Genomic DNA, 20,594 nt, shown 5'->3' with positions numbered 1-20,594 from the left:
AAATTAAAAAATTAAATGTATTTTTAATTATCAAAATATTAATAATACTCATACTTATACTCTATCTAATAGTTTTATTATTATACTATAGTATTTAAATATAACCTAAAAAAAATTAAAAAAATAACTATTTAAAAAATAAAAAAATTATAAAAAATTAGGTGAATAAATTTCAATTAAATATTTTTACTATTTATAGTCTAATTTATGTATAATTTTATTTTATATAATTATTAAATTTTAAATAATTGTTTATTTTAAATTGTCATTTATCATCAACTGTTATAAAATTTAAAGTAATTTTGATACGTTACTAAAAAAATTTCAAACCTTTTAATTAATTAAATTAAATTTATATTATTATTCAATTAAATTATAAAATAATAATTAAGTATAATTATTATCATATTAAAATGATATATTTTTTTATATTTTTTTAATAATAATATTATCAAATTCTATATAAATTACTAAATTAAATAAATATATTGCACGATATTTTTTATAAATTAACTTTAAATTTAATATTAATTTATATATGATATAATATATTTTTAAGTAATATATATAACCTTTCTCATAAGCTAGATACCGCACCGTCCAGGATACTCAAGTGATGATGTGTTCAATTAATATAAATCATTATCAATGCTTTGATGAGACCACTTTCTACAATAAAATTAAATTGGCAGAATTTGTAGAAGATAATTTGTTTGGATCATAGTCATATAAAATTGTGTTATCTACATACAAGTGTTAGACATATTCTATAATAACTCATATAATGGTCAATATAAAGTAAATTTACATATCATTACATAAAATAAATATTTATTATCGGTGTCTATATATTCTTTTTTCTTTCCAAAACAATGAAGAACAAGAAACAACAAATTCCAAAAAGTCTATCTTCCTCGATATAAAATAAAACAATTTCATTCAACAACATTCTTTTCATTCTTCTGATAAAAATTTATTTTATCATTTTAAATTATATTAAAAAATATAAAATTTATCAATTAACTTACACAATTTTAATTTAATTAGTTGAATTTTTTAAATCTTATTTCTAATAAAATTGTGTATGAAAAATATATTTTTTGTACTCCTAATTATTAATTTCTCAATTTTTTTTTATGGCATTTGATATTGTGATAAAAATTTCTTTAAGTATATTTTAAGGTTAAAGTATATCGATTTCAAAGGATCAAAAAGAAGGGAGTGAAAAAGTGAATTCGAAAAATAATTTAAAAGAGATGTTTCTCGTCCAAATGAGATCCTCACACAAACGGAATTTTCTTGCTTAAACGAGAATCTCGCATAAACGAGATTTTCTCGTCTAAACAAGAATCACGTGTACGCGAGCTTTTCTTGCGTGCATGAAGTCGGTGATGCATGAGCATCTTTAGTTGTTTTTCTTTATCATTCATTTGAATAAAGTTAGTGATTTTCTCATTATAATTAAAATTCTTGTGACTTAGTTGATTTTATGTGGAGTTGTTTTGAGTTTTGATATGTTTAGGAGATTGTTAAAAGATTTTAGGCAAGACAAAAAGAAAAAGAGGAACAAGCAGAGAAGACCCAGAAAAATGCAATACCTTTGAAGAGAATTTGTAAATACTCTCAATCATGACCTCTTCATACTCAAGCAAGTATAACCTGAACTATAGAAGTCCAAATGAGGCAGTTCAAGCAGTGTTAGAAAGCTAACATCTAGAGTTTCGAAACGATATGCATATATTTATAGTGGATATTCGGTTTGAGCCACGCACGACCAACATCTTTCAGCTCGTAAAAATAGCATCCCCAGAAAAAAGGGCATGGCATGCCCAAAATAGATGTGAAACGCCTTTGAAGAGGGCTAAGGCATGGCGTGACACGTCCAAACTCCAAGTGCCATACTTGGACAACTTCAAAAGAACCATCCAAACATGAAAGCACCTCTAGGAGACCAACAAAGCCTTCGCGTGCCACGCCACTCCTTTCAAGTGCCACGCCTTCGATCCTCCATGCAAGGATGTGTCACAGCACTCCACAAGGCATGCAACGCTTTCGACCAACCCGAAACAAAGGGCGTGCCATGCCAAGCCTCCAAGTGGCACGCTGGGCCAAAGACCAGAAAGCCTCCAAGAAAGCCACTACAAAGGCGTGCCACACCCTCTCCACCAAGTGTCACGCCAAGTCCAACCCATTCCACCAAGTACAGCGCCATTTCCTCCACTTACACGTCCATGCTTTCAAACCGTGGACTAAGTTTCACTGACCATCCAAGTGCCACGCTACTTCATCCAAGTGTCACTCCACTTCACCCAAGTCCAAGACCAATTGCAAGGTCCATGATTTCATTGAATACCAAACACTTCAAGTAACCGCCAAGTTTTGAATTTCAATTATAAGGAGAAGATCATCTTTTAGTTTAGATAATTTTAATTTATTTTATTTTGAATTTAAAAGTTAGGTTTATATTCGAATTTAAATAAATGCCAAGGAATTCTTTCGGAGAAGGACCTTACCTTAGCTTATCTGAATTTAACTTCTGTTTTTGTTTTTTGCATCATGAGCAACTAATTCTCTTTTGTTAATGTTAGAAACTCTGTTTATTTTGATGGATTAATATTATTGTTCTTCTACTTTTGATTAATGCATTGATTTTTTATTTAAGAAGCAAGTTTTGTTCTTTATCTTATGGGTTAGAATGTATTGAAAAATAATTCTAATCTGATTTGAATTCTTCATTCTATTATTTTAGAAAAGTTAATCCCTAGAATTAGCTTGATACTTCTTCTCATAATTCTTCAAGTTTCTAAAACTAGTTTTAATAAGTGACATAAAATCAACTAGGATTAATCTTTAAGAATTGTGTGGCTTTAAATAAGAATTTGTGCTTAACCTCTTGTCATAATTAATTAATCAAGAAATTGATGTTTGGTTAGATTAAGTGAAATTGAATCACCAAGGGATTGAGATTTGGTTACAGTTTGCTATGAATATATCTATGCATGATCAAAGTAGATAGTGATCCGACCGTTACAAATATCAAGTCATAACTCGGCATTATGAGTTATAACTCAGCATAACGTATCATAGTTTGGTGTTACGTTATTAATCAGCGCTACATTATTAATCGGCGTTACAGTTATTAATCGGCAATCAACATCATTAATCGGCAACTTACGTTACAATTCAGCTTAACGGACTAATTTCCAAAATTGAAACATCCAACCTAACATTTCACCCTTATTATTGCTCTTTAATACATGCAATAAAGCAGAAGCATAACCGACTGGTACATTTTAACCTAAAAAAGGTATGATCTTTTATCCTAAACAAACATTGAATTCTCAATACTAACTTAAGTTTTGGAGTGCCTGCAAAGGTACACTCCCCCCTTGTTCCTTGCTCACGCTTTGCGTAATTGGACCTCCCCTCGGAGTAAAGCTCGGACTTTTACGAAGCTTGAAGGTCGGAACCGAAGATAACAATTTGGCGTCGACTCCCAAGGACCGAGCTCTCCCTTCAAGTATCAATACAAGAACAACTGGCACCCATCGTGGGGTCGAGAATATAATCTCTTCCATATATAATCGGCCTCGAGGTTCTCGCTTGAAGTCATGGCTAAACAACTTCCACCCACACCATCCAAACTCCTTCAAATGATGACCGAGTTACGGCAAGCCAACCAGCAAATGACCGAAGAGAACCAAAGAATGGCAAATCAAATTGCCAACTTGAATAACACCCGAATCGAAAACAACAACGATCGGCAAGAACGGTCAGAAGAAGCCGAGCATCAGTCATGGCCAACACACGTCTCTGAAACTGCTCGACACAAAGAGGAGCAACCCGAGCATAATGAGGAAGCTCGGTCAGATGACGAGGACGACAATCAGAAAAGCTCTCCTGGGCCATTCACGGCCGAGGTGATGAATTTCGTGTTACCCAGGAGGTTCACTCTGCTGACCTCCCTAACTCCCTATGATAGGTTAGGTGATCCGAAGAAATACATCAAAAAGTTCACCTCCATGATGACAGTAAACAGTGTATCTAATAAAGTTTTATGTCGTTGCTTTCCATCTTACTTAGACGGTCCTGCACTTGATTGGTTTTGTTCTTTGCTTGCAGATTCTATTTCTCGCTTTCGAGACCTATCAAAGCCCTTTGAATAGCACTTTGCTGGATCGGCCATCTACCTACACGACTCCAATTACCTGAATACAATCAAGCAAGGCCAGCACGAAAGCCTCAGGGACTACATGACGCGCTTCACAAAGATAGCCATGAGTATACCCGACCTCCATCCCGAGGTGGAACTGCATTCAATAAAAAGCGGACTCCGACCAGGAAAATTTCGAGAAACTATTACCGTAGCCAAACCCAAGACTATGGCCGAGTTCTATGAAAAGGCTAAAGGTCAGATCGACATCGATGAACTCCGACAAGCTCGGAAAACAGAAAAGCCTCACTACAGAGACGACGACAAAACGCGGGACAACAAGAAAAATTTCAAACCAACTCCACAATACGAGTCCTACACTCAATTCAACACCAAGATCGACGACATCATTGAGGAGATCTTGAATTCAAATTTGATCAAATCACCAAGAAAAGCCGGCAGTTACCTAGATTCAAAAGGAGCGGACATATCAAAATACTGCTCTTTCCACCAAAAGTACGGACACACTACCGACGACTGTGTCATCGCCAAAGACCTTTTGGAGCGACTAGCTCGGTAAAGCCACCTAGACAAATATATCGGTAGCAACATACAGCGACACGCACCCTTCTCTGGTGACCAAAACTCGGCGACACAGCATGGCCAAGATAAAGATCGGCCAAACACCAGCCATCCCGACCAACCAAGACGTATTATTAACTGTATTTCTAGAGGTTTTGCAGGAGGAGGAACCACAAGCTCGGCAAGGAAGTGATCTTACTGAGCTGTGCTCTCCATAGAATCCGATCAAACTCAACAATGGATGCTTCCCCAGTTCCCTCAGATAACATTCCAGACAGACGACCACAACACCAATGTGGCAAATCTGGATGACCCGGTCGTAATCTCCCTATAGCTCAGAGATCTCCTAGTAAAAAAGATGTTACTGGACCCAGGAAGCAGTGCTGACGTTCTCTTTTACTCCACATTCCAGAAAATGAAACTTAGCAGTAACATCCTCCAAACTTTCACTGTAGACCTGGTAGGTTTCTCAGGTGAGAGAGTCCCAGTTATGGGCTCTGTGTGGTTACAAACCACACTTGGTGAGTTTCCCTTGTCAAAAACTTCAGATATTCAATACTTAGTGGTTGACTGTTTTTGTCCTTACAATTTGATACTCGGCCGACCTTTCTTAAAAAAGTTCGGCGCCATAGTCTCTACAATTCATCTCTGTGTTAAGTTTCCTTTGCGGACAACATAATCGCAACCATTCACAGTGATGCCTGAGAAGCCAGGGAATGCTACAACAACAGTCTTAAAAGACCTAACTCAAACACAAAAGCACATGTTCAGAACATCAGCAGCATGGACGACCTACCAGCTCTTGCCGATCTTGATCCAAGAGCAGGAACCCTTGAAAGACCGACCCCAACCGAAGACCTGCATAAAATCTATTTCATATAAAACTCGGACAAATTCACTTACATCGGCTCCACATTATCCCCAGAAGAGAAATCCTCATTCCGAGCATTTTTAAAACAAAACATCGATCTGTTTGCTTGGACCCCAGCTGATATGCCAGGCATCGATCCATCAATCATATCCCACAAGTTGGCATTAGATCCATCTGTTTGACTTGTAGCACAGAAGAAGAGAAACCTCGGCCATGACCGGAAACAAGCTTCCCTGGAAGAAACCAAAAAGCTCATCAACGCCAGCTTCATCAAAGAAATCAAATTCACAATATGGTTGGCGAATGTCGTCATGGTGAAAAAACATAACGGTACATGGCGCATGTGTGTTGATTTCACCGATCTCAACAAAGCATGCCCCAAAGATTCCTATCATTTGCCTTCTATTGATTGCTTAGTTGATAATGCCTCTGGCTATGAAAAATTTAGCTTTATGAATGCTTATTCTGGCTATAACTAGATCCAAATGCATCCATCCGATCAAAATAAGACAGCCTTTATTACTGCGTATGGAAACTACTGTTATAAAGTTATGCCATTTGGCCTTAAGAATGCAGGTGCAATATATCAACGTCTAATGGACAAAGTCTTCGCCAAGCAGATCGGCAGGAACATTGATGTTTACATCGATGATATGGTCGCCAAGATAGAGATCGGAAACAATCACCTTGACAACTTCGCAGAAATCTTCAGTCAAATAAGAAAATACAACATGCGGTTAAACCCTGAGAAGTGCGCATTTGGCACCGAGAGCGGAGAATTCCTCGGCTTCATGCTCGCTAGCCGAGGTATTGAGGCGAATCCAGAAAAATGCCAAGCTGTTTTAGACATGAAAAGCCCACAAACAATCAGAGAGGTGCAGCGGTTAACAGGGAGACTCGCTGCACTCTCTAGATTCTTACCCTGCCTAACTTCTAAATCTTTATGTTTTTTCCGAACTTTAAAAAAGAGAAAAAGCTTTCCAATGGACTGACGATTGTGAACAAGCATTCACAGCTATCAAACAAACTCTTTCAAAACCACCAATTTTAAAACCCCCTTGAAGGGGAACCATTATTCTTATATTTATCTGTCACTAACTGGGCTGTAAGCTTCGCTCTTGTTGCAGAAAGGAAAAAGCAGCGGTTCCCGATCTATTTTACTAGCAAAACATTACAGAATGCCGAGCTTCGATATCCGAGCAATGAGAAGCTGGCCCTAGCCCTTGTCTTCTCGGCCAGAAGACTCCGACCATATTTTTAGAGCCATGAAATCTATGTTCGGACAGATCATCCTTTACGACAAGTCCTTCAGAAACCTGAGCTGGCTGACCGACTAGTAAAATGGTCGGTCGAACTTTCAGAATTTTATATCAAGTACGAAGGCCGAACATCCATCAAGTCTCAATTCTTGGCCGACTTCATCGCCGAGTTCTCAGTACCAGACACAACCGAAGACTACATCGAATGGTCTTTAAACGTCGATGGGTCCTCCAACCCACAAGGATGTCAAGCAGGTATCATACTTGATGATAGCCACGGCAACATCATCGAACACTACCTCCATTTTTTATTTAAAGCAAGCAACAATCAAAATGAGTACGAAGCCTAAATTGCCGGCCTTAGACTCGCAGCCGACCTAAACATCACCGAACTTAAGATATACTGCGACTCTTTACTCATCGTCCAGCAGGTAAACAACTTATACCAAGTAAATGATCCTTTGCTTTCCAAATATCTTGACATCGTACAAAATTTACTTTCAAATTTTTCAAAATACGAAATACAACATATACCCAGGGAGAGTAATGGTCGAGCTGACATTCTGTCTAAACTCGCCAGTACTCAACCAAAAAGGTCATCCCTTTATCAGTCAACATTGCTTAAGCCAAGCATTGAACTCACAGAAATCTTAAGTGTAACACAGGAAGCAGATTGGAGATCTCCATACATAGACTATCTTCAGACAGGGATCTTGCCAGGTGATGTCGAAAATGTTCGACACTTTCGTCGACAAGCCTCCTTTTTTACAATTTATAACAACTGCCTATATAGACGAGGATTCTCTCGTCCGTTACTAAAATGTCTTTGCAGAACAGAAGCAGAGCTTGCACTTGCCGAGGCACATGAAGGGATCTGTGGTACACACCTCGGAGCCCAAAGTCTGTCTTAAAAAATTCTCAGAGCTGGATTATACTGGCCGACAATATGACAGGATTGCCAAGCAAAAGTTAAAAGCTGTAACAACTGCCAGAAACACAGTCCGATCATACATCTCCCGGCCAAACACCTACACTGTTCTGAGGTAAGTTGGCCGTTCAACCAATGGGGCATAGATATCCTCGGTCCTTTACCCACAGCAGCAGGGCAGGTAAAATTCCTGGTTGTAGAAATTGATTATTTTTTCAAATGGATAGAGGCACAGCCTCTAGCCAAGATCACATCACAACAAATGCTTTCTTTTGTCTAGAAATATATTATTTGTTGATTCGGCATTCTTCGGCACATTATCAGAGATAATGGTCGCCAGTTTGCCGATAAAAAATTCACATCCTTTTTGCAGGAACTAAAAATCAAACAACATTTCTCGTTAATGGAGCACCCACAAACAAACGGCTTAGCAGAAGTTGCAAATAAAGTAATACTACATGCACTAAGAAAGAAACTGGATGATGCAAAAGGCCTCTGGGCCGAGCTTATCCCAGAGATCATATGGGGATACAACACCACCATTCACTTAACCACAAAGGAAACATTCTTCCGGTTAGTCTATGGTTCAGATGCAATGATATCAGTGGAGATCTCCCAATCCTCACTGCGCACTGAAATGGCTGACCAAGCTAAAAAAGACATAGCTCGGCAATTCAAACTTGACCTCGTAGAAGAACTCAGATCGTCCACAGCAGTTAAACACTTGGCCATGCAACAGCACATAGCCCGAAGATATAACCAAAGACTTCACCCAAGGTCTTTCCAAGTAAACGACCTTGTGCTCAGGAAAACAGAACAAGCTAGAAGACCATCAAGCCATGGCAAACTAGCAGCTAATTGGGAAGGCCCTTACCGAGTCATAGAAGTCATCGGCAATGGAGCTTACCGACTACAAACCTTAGATGGTAAAGATTTGCCTAATACTTCGAATGTATCTTCTTTAAAGTTATATTACAGTTAAAACCAGGAACAGGCAAGTACTCTTTTTCCTACTACCAAGATTTTTCCCAAAAAGGGTTTTGCTTAGAGAGGTTTTAATGAGGCTAGCCTACTGGTGGACGAAATTGTGATTCATACTTGAATTATTGTTCAAAATTAATTCCCAGGTGATGGCCCCAAAAAATTGGTGCTCAATACCATGGTCCATACATAATTTCACAACTTCGCTCAACTAACCAGCAAGTGTACTGGGTCGTCCAAGTATTAAACCTTACGTGAGTAAGGGTCGATCCCACAGAGATTATTGGTATGAAGCAAGCTATGGTCATCTTGTAGATATCAGTCAGGCAGATAATAAATGGTGAGAGAGTTTTCGAATATTAATAATAAATAAACTGAAAATAAAGATAGAAATACTTATGTAAATCATTGATGGGAATTTCAGATAGGCGTATGAAGTTGCTGTGCTCCTTCTGAATCTCTGCTTTCCTACTACCTTCATCCAATCCTTCTTACTCCTTTCCATGGCAAGCTGTATGTAGGGCATCACCGTTGTCAATGGCTACATCCCATCCTCTCAGTGAAAAAGGTCCAAATGCTCTGTCACGGCACGGCTAATCATCTGTCAGTTCTTGATCATGTCGGAATAGAATCCCTTGATTCTTTTGCGTTTGTCATCACGCCCAACAATCGCGAGTTTGAAGCTCGTCACAGTCATTCAATCCCTGAATCCTACTCGGAATACCACAGATAAGGTTTAGACTTTCCGGATTCTCATGAATGCCGCCATCAATCTAGCTTATACCACGAAGATTCTGATTAAGGAATCCAAGAGATATGCGCCCGGTCTAAAGTAGAATGGAAGTGGTTGACAGTCATGCGTTCATAGGTGAAAATGATGATGAGTGTCACGGATCATCAAATTCATCATGTTGAAGTGCAACGAATATCTTAGAACAGGAATAGCTGAATTGAATAGAAAATAGTAGTAATTGCATTAAAACTTGAGGTACAGCAGAGCTCTACACCCTTAATCTATGGTGTGTAGAAACTCCACCGTTGAAAATACATAAGTGATGAAGGTTCAGGCATGGCCAAATGGCCAGCCCCCAAAACGTGATCACAGGATCAAAAATACAATCCAAGATGAAAATACAATAGTAAAAGGTCCTATTTATACTAGACTAGCTACTAGGGTTTATAGAAGTAAGTAATTGATGCAGAAATCCACTTACGGGGCCCACTTGGTGTGTGCTTGGGCTGAGCTTGAGCTTTACACGAGCTGAGACTTCTATTGGAGTTGAACGCCAAGTTGTAATGTGTTTTTGGCGTTCAACTCTGGTTCGTGACATGTTTCTGGCGTTTGACTCCAGAATGCAGCATGAAACTGGCGTTGAGCGCTAGTTTACATCGTCTAATCACGAATAAAGTATGGACTATTATATATTGCTGGAAATCTCTGGATGTCTACTTTCCAATGCCGTTAGGAGAGCGCCATTTGGAGTTCTTTAGCTCCAGAAAATCCATTTTGAGTGTAGGGAGGTCAGAATCCAACAGCATCAGCAGTCCTTTGTCAGCCTTTTATGAAAGTTTTGCTCAGGTCCCTCAATTTCAGCCAGAAAATACCTGAAATTACAGAAAAATACACAAACTCATAGTAAAGTCCAGAAATGTGAATTTAGCATAAAAACTAATGAAAACATCCCTAAAAGTAGCTAGATTATACTAAAAACTAACTAAAAACAATGCCAAAAAGCGTATAAATTATCTGCTCATCACAACACCAAACTTAAATTGTTGCTTGTCCCCAAGCAACCCCAATTTGATAGTTTATTTTGTATTGAGTTTAGAGTGTTTTGATAACCTTTTGTCACATTTAGCCTATGAATTAGCATGGTTTTGTTATCCCTCCCATATTTGTGCTTAAGTGTAAGAACATGCTTTTTAAGCCTTATTTTGATGAATTCTAGTTTCTCTTTGATTCCATAAGATGCCTTGATGTGTTTGCTAGTAATTACAGGATTGAAATAGGCTAGGCATGGATCAAAGGAAGCAAGGAAGGAAGCATACAAGTGGAGAGAAGCATAAAAAGTCAAAGAAGCAAAGTCAGTCATGCACGCGCACGCGCACAAGGCGCTCACGCGCACAGTGCGAAACAGGCCAAGGACGCGCACGCGTACCGTGCGCGCACGCGCCGATGATGGCACATGACCTCTCTAATGCAACACGTGCCTAGCGATTTGAGAGGGTTTCTGAACCCACTTTGGCGCCAAATGCTAAGGAGGAGGAATATAAGGATGAAGGATTAAGAGGGAATCAACTAGGCAATAAAAAAACAACTCACTAGGATTAGTTTTAGAGTTAGTTTCTAGAGAGAAAAGCTCTCACTTCTCTCTAGAATTAGGATTAGGTTTAGGTTAATCTCTCTTCTTAGATTTAGGTTTAATTCATGCTTTGATTCAATTCTCCTCTATCAATTCTTAATCTTCTCATCTCTCTCTTTCTAGTTATGTGCTCTCGTAATTGTAATTCTCCATTTTGTTTTGGATAGATTGTTGTTCCTTTGTTTCCTTTCAATAATGCAATTTGAGGTAATTCATGATAATTGTGATTTCCTTGATTGTTGTCGATTAATTCTTTGCAATAATTGTTGTTAAATTCTATTATTGTTATGAATTTACTAAGTTTTTCTTATACGCCTTCCAAGTGTTTGATGAAATGCTTGGTTGGATTTTAGTGTAGGTTTTGTTCCTCTTAGCCTAGGTAGAGTAGTTAGTAACTCTTGAGTTATCCAATTCCCTTGTTGGTTGACCATTAGAAATTGCTAATTGATTTGAATGCCTCTAAAGCTAGTCTTTCCTTTAGGAGTTGATTAGAACTTGAGGAATCAAATTGATTCATCCACTTGACTTTCCTCCATGGTTAGAGGTTAACTAAGTGGGAGCAATGAACAATTCTCATCACAATTGAGAAGGATAACTAGGATAGGACTTCTAATTTTCATACCTTGCCAAGAGTCTTTTATAGTTGTTAGTTTATTTTCATTGCCATTTACTTTCATGCCTCTTATCAAAACCCCAAAACAACTCAAACCAATAACAAGACACTTTATTGTAATTCCTAGGGAGAACGACCCGAGGTTTGAATACTTCGGTTTATAAATTTAGGGGTTTGTACTAGTGACAAACAACTTTTTGTATGAAAGGATTATTGATTGGTTTAGAAACTATACTTACAACGAGAATTCATTTGTGAAATTCTATACCATCAAAAATCCAATCGTCAGATGCCTCCTTAGTACTGTTGGATGCATTTTGCCATCCATTCAGACTTTGAGAAATCATGTTGACTTGCTGAGTCAACATTTTGTTCTGAGCCAATATGGCATTCAGAGCATCAATTTCAAGAACTTCCTTCCTCTGAGGCGTCCCATTATTCACGGAATTCCTCTCAGAAATGTACATGAACTGGTTATTTACAACCATGTCAATAAGTTCTTGAGCTTCTGCAGGCGTTTTCTTTAGGTGAATGGATCCACCTGCAGAATGGTTCAGTGACATCTTAGAGAACTCAGATAGACCATAATAGAATATATCTATCATGGTCCATTCTGAAAACATGTCAGAAGGACATCTTTTGGTCATCTGCTTGTATCTTTCCCAAGCTTTATAGAGGGATTCACCATCTTTTTATTTGAAGGTTTGAACATCCACTCTAAGCTTGCTCAGCTTTTGAGGAGGAAAGAACTTAGCCAAGAAGGCCGTGACTAGCTTATCCCAGGAGTCCAGGCTATCTTTAGGTTGAGAGTCCAACCATGCTCTAGCTCTGTCTCTTACAGCAAAAGGGAAAAGCATGAGCCTGTAGACTTCAGGATCTACTCCATTAGTCTTAATAGTTTCACAGATCTACAAGAACTCAATCAAGAACTGATAGGGATCTTCTGATGGAAGTCCATGAAACTTGCAGTTCTATTGCATTAGAGCAACTAAATGAGGTTTCAGCTCAAAATTGTTTGCTCCAATGGCAGGAATTGAGATGCTTCTTCTATCAAACTTGGAAGTAGGTGTAGTATAATCACCAAGCATCCTCCTTGCATTATTGTTGTTGGATTCGGCTGCCATCTCCTTTTCTTGTTCGAAAATTTCAGCAAGGTTGTCTTTGGATTGTTGTAATTTAGCTTCTCTTAGTTTCCTCTTCAGAGTCCTTTCAGGTTCTGAATCAGCTTCAACAAGAATGCCTTTTTCCTTATTCCTGCTCATATGAAAGAGAAGAGAACAGAAAAAGAAGAGGAATCCTCTATGTCACAGTAAAGAGGTTCCTTATTGTTAGTAGAAGAAGAAAGGGAATAAAAAAAGGAAAATCCAAACACAAAGGTGAGGATAGGGGCAGAGATTTGAGATGAAGAGAAGTGTTAGTGAATGAATAAATAAATAGAATAAGATGAGAGACAGAAGTTTTCGAAAATAATTTTGAAAAGGAGTTAATGATTTTCGAAAATTAAGATAAGAAATAAAATTAAAATTAAAATTTAAAACAATTAATTAATTAAAAAGAAATTTTGAAAAAAGAGGGAGGTATTTTCGAAAATTAGAGAGAGAAAAGTTGTTAGGTGGTTTTGAAAAAGATAAGAAACAAACAAAAAGTCAAATAGTTAGTTGAAAAAGATTTGAAAATCAAATTTGAAAAGATAAGAATATAAGAAGATAAGAAATTAGAAAAGATATTTTAAAATCAAATTTTTTAAAAAAGATAAAATTTTGAAAAAGATATGATATAAAAGATGAAGGTTGTGGTAGGCTTAGAGAAGGGGGGTTGAATCTATGCCTTCCTTGTTAGTTACTGTTATTACCCTTTTAAAATAACTTTGCAGTTTTGATTCTGTTTGAACTCAGCAGCGGAAATTTATGAGACAATTTATTTTTGTCTCATGAATATCAGAAAACAGAACACAGCAGAGAAGAGAAAAGCTAACACCAGCAAGTATCCTGGTTCGGTTGCCTTGTGCTATGCAACCTACATCCAGTCTCCTCCACAACTATGGAAGAATTTCACTATAGTTAACAGTATTACATACACCAATAACACAGGATTGACCCAATCCTATCACACTCAAGTTCTAACCTATCTTGACATTGGCTATGCTAATACCTAACTATACCTCTTAGTGCTAACCCAACTAAGAAAGGGATACCTTTTAGGTACAAGATATAAGACACTTAACCAACCTAAAGAAATCAGAAAACAACTCTAGGCTTTTCTCTCAAGTGTTTCACTCAGCCTTTTTCAACTCTTGCTTTTTCTCAAGCTTTCTCACAATGCCTTTTCTCTCAAGAAATTACAGAAAGATAAGCTTAGAAAAGTACATCACAATCAGTAAAACATGAAGGAGATTGACTTCATCAACAGCCTCTGTGCTATGCGAAAAACCAGATTAGCAAGCCTCTGATTTAGTTCTTCATACTGGCGGAATGCACCTTTGAATAGGTTACACTGTCCAGTTAGTTGAACTTCTTCAAAGAGCTCTTCTCAGAACAGAACTTTCAAACTCAGGTTTTCTCTCCTTGGTTCTGAATGAACAGAAAAACTTCTTTTAACTCCTTGCATGTTGCTGGGTCCTTCTTCCAAGGTCAACATCTTGAGCCTTGAGCTTCACCAACCACAGATTCACTTTTTCTCCTTAATCCTCAAAGTAGAAACTTTCTCTCTGACTTCCTTATCTTGACCGAAAGCCACAAAGCAGTAACCATAGAAATCTTCTCATGGTCAACTTGATCTTAGCCATAGAAAAGCTACTTGGTCCCCAAGTATCACTTGTGACCGTAGATGTGAAACAGAATATGGCAGAGAACCACTTTCCCTTGAATGCCATTTTCGGATATTGCAGAGAGTTGGGAAGAAGAGAAGAAGATTTGATGCAAGCAAAATGAGATGGATTACCTTTAACCTAAGCTTGATTTGGTTTGGATTTTCTGATTAAATTTCTGTGTGTCAAGCTTTAACCTTTCTCTCTTTTGCTTCTTTGGTGTTTAGTTTGGTGAAGAAGCTCTTTCTCTTTCTTACTTTTCTGAAGGTTTGATTTGACTTGATTTGAGAGGAGGGGAATGTTGCTTTGGTTGGAGCAATATGGTGGGAATTGAAAATCAATTCGGGCTTGGATCGGTTTGGTTCATGTAACCCGTTTGGCCTATTGGATCCTTTGGCTTCGTTTCTTTTGGGCTGTGCTAGTTTATTTACCCATCAGCCTTGCTATATTATTTTCATACCATTTGGGCTGCTTAACTTGAATTATGGCCTGCAACATAACATAAATAATTAGCAATGTATATTTATTAATTAAACAACTCTAATTATTTATTTTGCCAAAAATAATGTTTGTCATCAATAATTAATTTAATTAATTTCTTAACTCAACAAAAGATAAGATAAAAAGATATGATTAAAAAGATATGGTTAGAAAAGATTTAATTTTTAAAATTAAAATTAATTACTTGACTAACAATAAACTAAAAGATATGATTCTAGAATTTAAAGACTGAACCTTTCTTAACAAGAAAGTAATAAACTTCAAATTTTTGAATCAATCATATTAATTGTTAGCATAATTTTTGAAATTAAAGATAAAATTAAGAAAAAGATTTTTGAAAAATAATTTAAAAAATAAATTTCGAAAATTAATAAAAAATGAAAAAGATTTGATTTTTGAAAAAGTTTTGAAAAGATAAGATTTTTAAAATTTGAAAATTTGACTTGACTTACAAGAAACAACTAATTTTAAATTTTTTTGACTAAGTCAACTCAAATTTTCGAAATTTTGAGAGAAAAAAGGAAAAGATATTTTTTATTTTTGAATTTTTAATTATGAGAGAAAAACATAATTATGACCTAAAACATGAAAATTTTGGATCAAAACATATGATGCATGCAAGAACACTATGAATGTCAAGATGAACACCAAGAACACTTTGAAGATCATGATGAACATCAAGAACATATTTTTGAAAAAATTTTATGCAAAGAAAACATGCAAGACACCAAATTTAGAAATCTTTAATTCTTAGACACTATGAATGTAAAAATGCACATGAAAAACAACAAAAGACACAAAACAAGAAAACATCAACATCAAACAAGAAGACTTGTCAAGAACAACTTGAAGATCATGAAGAACACATGCATGAGATTTTCGAAAAAAATGCATAAATTTTAGAAAAATGCAATTGACACCAAACTTTAAAAATTGACTCAAGACTCAACCAAGAAACACAAAATATTTTTTATTTTTATGATTTTATAATTTTTTTGTATTTTATTTTATTTTTTTGAAAAAACATATAAGAAAAAGAAAATAAGAAATTCAAAATTTTTAAGAAGAATTCCAGGAATCTTTCAATGTTTAGCCTAAAGCTTCAATCCAAGGGTTGGACATGGTTTAATAGCCAGCCAGCTTTAGGATGGAATTACATGCATTGTGGTGATTAGTTGAAGTCTCAATCCAAAAGAATTTGAATATGGCTTTATAGCCAGCCAGGATTCAACATGCTTCATGAAACTCTAGAATCCATTCTTAAAAATTCTGAAGCCATAGAATAATTTATTTTCAAATTTTTTTTTGGAAATAGGGATAAATTTTTGAAAAATTTTTTAAAAGAAAATTACCTAATCTGAGAAACAAGATGAACCATCAGTTGTCCAAACTCAACAATCCCCGGCAACGGCGCCAAAAACTTGGTGGACAAAATTGTGATTCATGCTTGAATTGTTGTTCGAAATTAATTCCCAAGTAATGGCCCCAAAAACTTGGTGCTCAATACCATGGTCCATACATAATTTCACAACTTCACTCAACTAACCAGCAAGTGTACTGGGTCGTCTAAGTAATAAACCTTACGTGAGTAAGGGTCGATCCCACAGAGATTGTTGGTATGAAGCAAGCTATGGTCATCTTGTAGATCTCAGTCAGGCAGATAATAAATGGTGAGAGAGTTTTCGAATATTAATAATAAATAAACTGAAAATAAAGATAGAAATACTTATGTAAATCATTGATGGGAATTTCAGATAGGCGTATGAAGATGCTGTGCCCCTTCTGAATCTCTGCTTTCCTACTACCTTCATCCAATCCTTCTTACTCCTTTCCATGGCAAGCTGTATGTAGGGCATCACTGTTGTCAATGGCTACATCCTATCCACTCAGTGAAAAAGGTCCAAATGCTCTGTCACGGCACGGCTAATCATCTGTCGGTTCTCGATCATGTCGGAATAGAATCCCTTTATTTTTTTGCGTTTGTCATCACGCCCAACAATCGCGAGTTTGAAGCTCGTCACAGTCATTCAATCCCAGAATCCTACTCAGAATACCACAGACAAGGTTTAGACTTTCCGGATTCTCATGAATGCCGCCATCAATCTAGCTTATACCACGAAGATTCTGATTAAGGAATCCAAGAGATATGCGCCCGGTCTAAAGTAGAACGGAAGTGGTTATCAGTCATGCGTTCATAGGTGAGAATGATGATGAGTGTCACGGATCATCACATTCATCTTGTTGAAGTGCAACGGATATCTTAGAACAGGAATAGCTGAATTGAATAGAAAATAGTAGTAATTGCATTAAAACTTGAGGTACAGCAGAGCTCCACACCCTTAATCTATGGTGTGTAGAAATTCCACTGTTGAAAATACATAAGTGATGAAAGTTCAGGCATGGCCGAATGGCCAGCCCCCAAAACGTGATCACAGGATCAAAAATACAATCCAGGATGAAAATACAATAGTAAAAGGTCCTATTTATACTAGACTAGCTACTAGGGTTTACAGAAGTAAGTAATTGATGCAGAAATCCACTTTCGGGGCCCACTTGGTGTGTGCTTGGGCTGAGATTGAGCTTTACACGAGCTGAGGCTTCTATTGGAGTTGAACGCCAAGTTGTAACGTGTTTTTGGCATTCAACTCTGGTTCGTGACGTGTTTTTGGCGTTTGACTCCAGAATGCAGCATGGAACTGGCGTTGAGCGCCAGTTTACGTCGTCTAATCACGAATAAAGTATAAACTATTATATATTGATGGAAAGCTCTGGATGTCTACTTTTTAACGCCGTTAAGAGCGCATCATTTGGAGTTTTGTATCTCTAGAAAATCTATTTCGAGTGCAGGGAGGTCAGAATCCAATAGCATCAGCAGTCCTTTGTCAGCCTTTTATCAGAGTTTTGCTCAGGTCCCTCAATTTCAGTCAAAAAATACCTGAAATCACAGAAAAATACACAAAATCATAGTAAAGTCCAGAAATGTGAATTTAGCATAAAAACTAATGAAAACATCCCTAAAAGTAGCTAGATTATACTAAAAACTAACTAAAAACAATGTCAAAAAGCGTATAAATTATCCGCTCATCACCTACCAGGGCCTTTGACCTCAAAGGTTCTCTAAATAAATAAACTTCTTATTTCATCCAGTAAATATTTTTGCATTTCAAACTTCTCATTTATTTGTAACCTACCGCCGATCTATATTCCGAATCAGATCATTCGGAAACTATCAGTTAAACAATTAGCCGATCTTAATCAGAAACTGATCATTCGAAAGCTATCAGACAAACAATTAGCAGATCTTAATTGGAAACCGATCATTCGAAAACTATCAGTTACATAATTAGCCGATCTTACTGACTCAGCTTTGCTAGAGTCCCCAATTAGAGGTGTCCAGGGTTCTTAAGCACACTCTTTTTGCCTTGGATCACAACTTTATTCTTTTTCTCTCTCTCTTTTTTTTTCGTTTATTCACTGCTTTTTCTTGCTTCAAGAATCATTTTTATGATTTTTCAGATCCTCAGTAACATGTCTCCTTTTTCATCATTCTTTCAAGAGCCAACAATTCATGAACAACAAATTCAAAAGACATATGCACTGTTTAAGCATACATTCAGAAAACGAAAGTATTGCCACCACATCAGAATAATTAATCTGTTATAAAATTCAAAATTCATGCAATTCTTCTCTTTTTCAATTAAGAATATTTTTCATTCAAGAAAGGTGATGGATTCATAGGACATTCATAACTTTAAGGCATAGACACTAAGACACTAATGATCATAAGACACAAACATAGATAAACATAAGCATGAAAATTCGAAAAACAGGAAAATAAGGAACAAGGAGATTAAAGAACGGGTCCACCTTAGTGATGGCGGCTTGTTCTTCCTCTTGAAGATCTTATGGAGTGCTTGAGCTCCTCAATGTCTCTTCCTTGCCTTTGTTGCTCCTCTCTCATGATTCTTTGATCTTCTCTAATTTCATGGAGGAGGATGGAATGTGCTTGGTGCTCCACCCTTAGTTGTCCCATGTTGGAACTCAATTCTCCTAGGGAGGTGTTGATTTGCTCCCAATAGTTTTGTGGAGGAAAGTGCATCCCTTGAGGCATCACAGAGATTTCATGATGAGTGGGATCTCTTGTTTGCTCCATCCTTTTCTTAGTGATGGGCTTGTTCTCATCAATGAGGATGTCTCCCTCTATGTCAACTCCAACTGAATAACATAGGTGACAAATGAAATGAGGAAAGGCTAACCTTGCCAAGGTAGAGGACTTGTCCGCCACCTTATAAAGTTCTTGGGCTATAACCTCATGAACTTCTACTTCTTCTCCAATCATGATGCTATGAATCATGATGGCCCGGTCTATAGTAACTTCGGACCGGTTGCTAGTGGGAATGATTGAGCGTTGGATAAACTCCAACCATCCCCTAGCAATGGGCTTGAGGTCATGCCTTCTCAGTTGAACCGGCTTCCCTCTTGAATCTCTCTTCCATTGAGCGCCCTCTTCACAGATGTCTATGAGGACTTGGTCCAACCTTTGATCAAAGTTAACCCTTCTAGTGTAAGGGTGTTCATCTCCTTGCATCATGGGCAAGTTGAATGCCAACCTTACATTTTTCGGACTAAAATCTAAGTATTTCCCCCGAACCATTGTAAGCTAATTCTTTGGGTTCGGGTTCACACTTTGATCATGGCTCTTGGTGATCCATGCATTGGCATAGAACTCTTGAACCATTAAGATTCCGACTTGTTGAATGGGGTTGGTAAGAACTTCCCAACCTCTTCTTCGAATCTCATGTCGGATCTCCGGGTATTCACTCTTTTTGAGTTTGAAAGGGACCTCGGGGATCACCTTCTTCAAGGCCACAACTTCATAGAAGTGGTCTTGATGCACCCTTGAGATGAATCTCTCCATCTCCCATGACTCGAAGGTGGAAGCTTTTGCCTTCCCTTTCCTCTTTCTAGAGGTTTCTCCGGCCTTGGATGCCATAAATGGTTATGGAAAAAAAAGTAATGCTTTTACCACACCAAACTTAAAAGGTTTGCTCGTCCTCGAGCAAAAGAAGAAAGAAGAGAGTAGAAGAAGAAGAAATAAAGTAGATGGAGATGGCTTTGTGGTTTGGCCAAAGGGAAAGAAGTAGTGTTTAGGTTGTGTGAAAAGAAGGTGGTAAATATGGGTTTATATAGGAGTGGAGAGAGTGGTAAGGTTCGGCTATGTGAGGGTGGGTTTGGGGGGGAAAGTGGTTTGAATTTGAATGGTGAGGTAGGTGGGGTTTTATGAAGGATGGATGTGAGTGGTGAAGAGAAAGATGGGATTTGATAGGTGAGGGGTTTTTGGGGAAGAGGTGTTGAGGTGATTGGTGAATGGGTGAAGAAGAGAGAGAGTGGTGGGGTAGGTGGGGATCCTGTGGGGTCCACAGATCCTGAGGTGTCAAGGAAAAATCATCCCTGCACCAAGTGGCAAGCAAAAATGCTCTCTATGCCAATTCTGGCGTTAAACGCCAGTCTGGTGCCCCTTTCTGGCGTTAAACGCC

General features: G+C 37.4%; 1 protein-coding gene across 1 annotated transcript; it reads left to right on the top strand.

Annotated features, from left to right (window-relative positions):
• The first annotated feature begins 6,091 nt into the window (after nt 1–6,091).
• Nucleotides 6,092–8,775, top strand: LOC140183474 (uncharacterized). Its single transcript, XM_072231917.1, has 4 exons — nt 6,092–6,413; nt 6,893–7,120; nt 7,698–7,908; nt 8,118–8,775. The coding sequence occupies exons 1-4, from the start codon at nt 6,092–6,094 to the stop codon at nt 8,773–8,775; spliced, it is 1,419 nt and encodes a 472-aa protein (XP_072088018.1).
• Nucleotides 8,776–20,594: the final 11,819 nt, after the last annotated feature.

Source organism: Arachis hypogaea, chromosome 3, assembly GCF_003086295.3.
Source record: "Arachis hypogaea cultivar Tifrunner chromosome 3, arahy.Tifrunner.gnm2.J5K5, whole genome shotgun sequence".
In the NCBI taxonomy this organism is placed as follows: Eukaryota; Viridiplantae; Streptophyta; class Magnoliopsida; order Fabales; family Fabaceae; genus Arachis; species Arachis hypogaea.
This window is presented reverse-complemented; position numbering and strand designations above follow the sequence as displayed.